Source organism: Girardinichthys multiradiatus, chromosome X (genome assembly GCF_021462225.1).
Source record: "Girardinichthys multiradiatus isolate DD_20200921_A chromosome X, DD_fGirMul_XY1, whole genome shotgun sequence".
Classification (NCBI taxonomy): Eukaryota; Metazoa; Chordata; class Actinopteri; order Cyprinodontiformes; family Goodeidae; genus Girardinichthys; species Girardinichthys multiradiatus.
The window spans coordinates 39,114,201-39,118,752 of NC_061817.1; the positions used below are offsets into that span (position 1 = coordinate 39,114,201).

General features: G+C 42.7%; 1 protein-coding gene across 1 annotated transcript in view; it reads right to left on the reverse strand.

Moving 5' to 3' along the window:
- LOC124863185 overlaps window positions 1-3,265 on the reverse strand; it is a 14,164-nt gene extending 10,899 nt beyond the window's left edge. Inside the window, exon 1 of the mRNA XM_047357452.1 lies at window positions 2,656-3,265. Within this exon, the coding sequence (XP_047213408.1) occupies window positions 2,656-3,025 (370 nt within the window). The 5' untranslated portion in view covers window positions 3,026-3,265. The remainder of the gene's footprint in view (window positions 1-2,655) is intronic.
- Between the last annotated feature and the right edge of the window lie 1,287 nt (window positions 3,266-4,552).

The following is a 4,552-nucleotide window of genomic DNA, read 5'->3' on the forward strand; positions in this document are numbered from 1 at the left end:
TAAGAGGTAAGGTACGGAAGCCCGTGAGGGGACATGGAGAAATTTATTACTTTTGCGTCTCCACGCAATACTTTTGCGTTCAGCATTTTGGAGCAACAGCACAGATGATAAACTGCTCATAAAACAAACACTGATATGTCATTAATATGGTTTATTTATCATATGCAGGTTAACACGCAGTAAACAATGTGATTAAATGTTTAGGATAAGAATCGTTCAAATCACGATAAAAACAAAAACACTAATGGTGTACAAAAAAAAGTACCCATCATGCAGCAGTAATAAGGAAATAAAGTGTCACAGATGTGGTTTCGTTCAGTTTTATGGTCCAGAGTTCAGTAGTTTGTTTGACAGCTTGTGGATAAAACTGTCTTTTAGTCTGATTTGAAGATCATTTTATTTAAGGCTGATTTCAAAATAAAACTCAATAAATATCAAAACGGGTGGAGTGTTTGTTTCATATTTGCAGTTATCTGGTTTGGAAATTATCCCACAAAGTATTGTGAAATAACGCAAAGACTATTGCGTGAGAACGCAAAAGAGAAAAACATCCCCCCTTGTCCCCTCGCGGACTCCGTATAGAAAAGCTTCATTAAGGGAAGATATTAAATAAATATGTTGTGAAATAGAAAAAAATTGAATGTACCATTAAATGTACAATTTATTTAATACATCATTAAATATTAAATGTACCACTAATTACATCATGTCGTCTTTAAAATTATACTTAATTATTCAGTGGCACATTTAATTGCATAATAGTCCATTTCATGATATAATGGTACATTTATTGTTTCTAATGATGTATTAAATAAATAAATGGTACCTTTAATTTAATGGCACATTTAATGTTACATTTCTTTCATGTTACATTTGCTTCACTTATGGGACATTCACAACATTTATTTATTTATTTAATGATGATTTTATTGTATTAATTTTGTCCAGTTTGACCCTCCATTCTTGATGCCTGTATAGGAGGTCATGTTAGAATTTAAATCAGGTGTTCTGGAGCAGACAAACATCTAAAACCTGCAGGGAAGAGGTCCCTGAGGACCAGGGCTGTGAACCATTGAGGTACAGTTTCTAAATTATGAAGGTAATGTCTTTTTGTCCTTTTGTTCACCAAGAACATTTCTCTTACTAGGTGCATTTTTCTTTCGTTTCAGCAACTTGAAACATAAAAGTGATATCATTGTTCAAAGGAAACAATCACTTAATAAATGAGTAAAATACAACTAGGTACATTTTGTTTATTCAACTAAGATAGACATGGTCTGTTTCCTTGTTTGATATTTTATTATTTCTTCATTATTATTCTTTTTACTTTAACTGGCCTTTACTACAGCTAAAAACAGGGACCTAACTGGTCCTTCAAAGAAAGAAATTACCAAAAGACTAAATAAAGAAAACAAAAATGGGAGAGTCACAGGAGTGGGAGTCAATTTACCAGGAGTGGGACGGGACAGGATTTTTTTCGTTATGCTGGCCTGGGATTAGGATGGGACAAGACATTTTTCTGTGGAAGCGGGATGGGACAGGAGAGAAAATCCACTCCCGTGTCACCCTCTACTGTAAACCAGAGCAGAGTATCGTCTGCATAAAAAACAAAAAAAAGACCATAACTATTATTTAGAGCAGGACGGTTTTGCTTCGAGAAGGATATTAAAGGCAGTTATTAACAGGCCAAGAACGCGTCCCTGAGGTACACCGTGTTTAATTAGACACAACAGGAAGAAGATTTTAATTAGAATCTCGTGGTACCGAAGCAGACTCCAAGAATTATTAACACTGATCAGCTGGACTCAAAACAGAGAGTCAGGAGTGTTAATGGTGAAAACCAAAATTTGCAGCAATCAAAGCTAAACTCAAAACCCATTTTTTTAAATCACCCATCTTTCATTTATATGTGCAACAAAGCTGTATATGCTGCGTATCATCACACTGAGTCCTAAAGCATGGCAGATGTAAAGCTGACACCTTTCTGGAGACAAATCTCCAAGTGATAAACCTCATCAAACTGCAAGAACATGCTCCTCAGACCCCTTCACAGGTTTGACCTCTTCTGGAGGCCGGTCCTAGAATTAACCCATCTTCCTGTCCACCATGAGGCTCTGGTCCCCTCCGTGTCTCCCACAATGCCTTGGGTCTTTGTCCTAAAGCCCCTCAACAACCAACACACCCTCCAGTCCTGAAGGGGAACCTGTCCAACCAGACTGTAGATCTTGTTTATGACCTACAGGCTGCAGGAAGGAGGATCAGAGGCCCTGCTGTTTATTTTTAACCCACCAGGTTCTTAGTTGGTGAACTGACCCTCTTGCCTCAGAACCTGTTCTGTCACAGGAAATCTGTCTGGAATGACGTTCAGGCATGTAGCTTCTGGAAAACTAGGCCACATCCTTTCTATAAGCAGCTTTACCCCCAGCTGCTCGGCGGGTGGACGCACTCTGCTGCCCGTCCTTTGAGGCTGGTCTGTCCCGCTTAGGATGACAGGAGAGGCCGGGGATCCAGGTCCCACCCCCTGCAGGCCTCCGTGTGTCCGCAACCTGTTTACAGATTATACCCGCTTACGCAACGCCTGTCCGGGCTCGGAGGGATCCCTCATGGCAGTTTGTTTGTTTACGTGTGTCTGGGTGTTGTGCATCAGCAGCTCACCTACGACCCGTCCTCTCTGCTCCAGGCGGCGGGTGTCCACGGGCGCTATGGGCTCACTGCTCCGCGCTCCGACACCGCGTGGTTCGGGCTTTGTCCTGCCGCCGTCTCCCCGCTCGTCGCCAGCCTTGCTGCTCCTACCGATCGCGGCGGAGCCTCCGTCCTTCGCGGAGGTCGAGCCTCGGCCCTCCCGAGTCTGCAGTTGCAGGCGGAGCTGGCGGTTTTCCTGCTCCTTGGCGGCCGTCTCTAGCAGCAGGGCGTTCAGGCTGGAGCCCACCGACTTGCTGATTTCCTGGACGGCGAGCTGAACGACCTGCTCCAGCACTGACTCTAACTGACCCTGAAAAAACGAAATATACACGGCCCCGTTCATGTTTTCGGCCCCTCCGCTTAGAGGCTTCTCTCATTCTTCTGTCCCCGACGCCCCAGGCCGCTCCCCGCGCTGACACCCTGACCGCAGACTGGGTAAAATCTTTCCCGGGTCGCGGTGTTTCTCCGGCGGCTGCGCGCTCCACGTCGTTCGCTGCTACTGCTGCTCCGCATGTTTTCCGACGGTGACCGAAAAGAGCCGAGTAGAGGCGCAGCGACATTTTCCGGCCCACATGTGCTGCCTGGGTCGTGACGCCATTTTGGCTTTCAGAGAAAAACAGCAGTAATTCCCAAATGTCAGACTTCCTGTCTGTTTTTTACCAGGAAAATTCCCTACAAATGAGCTCTTGTGGCGGCGCACTTCGCGGTAACATCTTTCACACAAAAGCAGCACCAGTCAGATCAGATTTTCTGATTTCTAACTGTAGATCAACTACAAGAACAGCTCCAACAATTAGAAAATCATAAAAAAATTCAATTCAATATTTTTGTCACATTTTAGAAAGTGAAACTCATGTATTGTATAGATTCATTCCACAAAACATTTTAAGCCTCTTGTAGTTTTGATGATTATGGCTTTACAGAAGAAAAAAAAAGTTCAGGACCTCAGAAAAATTTGAATTCTGTTTAAAAAGTATACAATATTCCCAGAAAGTTGAGTGGAAGAAAAACGTGTGGTAAGAAAAGATGCACCAGTAACAGGGATGACTGCAGCCTTGAGAGGATTGTTAGGGTGTATTCACACTCACTACTTTTGGTCCGCTTTAAATGAACCAGAGTTCGTTTCACCCCTTTGTGCAGGTGTGAATACACTCAAGCGAATCCTGGTCCGGACCAAACAACCAGATCTAGACCCACTTTTTGAGGTGGTCTCGGTCCGCTTCCAAACGGACTCTAGTGCAGTTCGCTTATGGTCTCAATACAAACTGGCCCTGATCCGAACCAACTACAAAAAGCGTACGTCTCTTTGGACTTAAAAAGCGTTGCTTAGCAACACTAGTGGCTTGTGGGACCAGGCACATAGAGAACGTCGGCGTAGGTCAAAGCAAGCTGGGCTTCCTGAACACCTCAGCAGAACCTCAGGCTGATCTCCTCCATGCCACACCACATTGATGCAGTAATCCATGCAAAAGGAGCCCCAGCCAAGTCCTGAGTGCATAGAACTGAACGCATTTTTCAGAAGCCTGGTATTTCTGTCTGAAATATCCTTTTTTATTGATCTTATTCAATGTTCTAATGATCTGAAAAATTGAGGTTGGATCTTTTCATTCTCTGTAAACCAGCATCCTCAGAATTACACAAAAGGAAGGCTTGAAATATTTCAATCTATGTGGAATGAATCTCCATAATGTGTGTTTCTCATTCTGACAAAAGTATTAAACTGTTGATGATGTTTTAATATTTTGAGCTGTACTTGTAGATTTTAAAAAGAGCTTTATGTCAAAACACATCATTTTAATCTCAAAGAGCAAGAAAATAATGTTCAAATGATACCAGGAACATGTGTAGAGATTAAACATTGAGATCATTA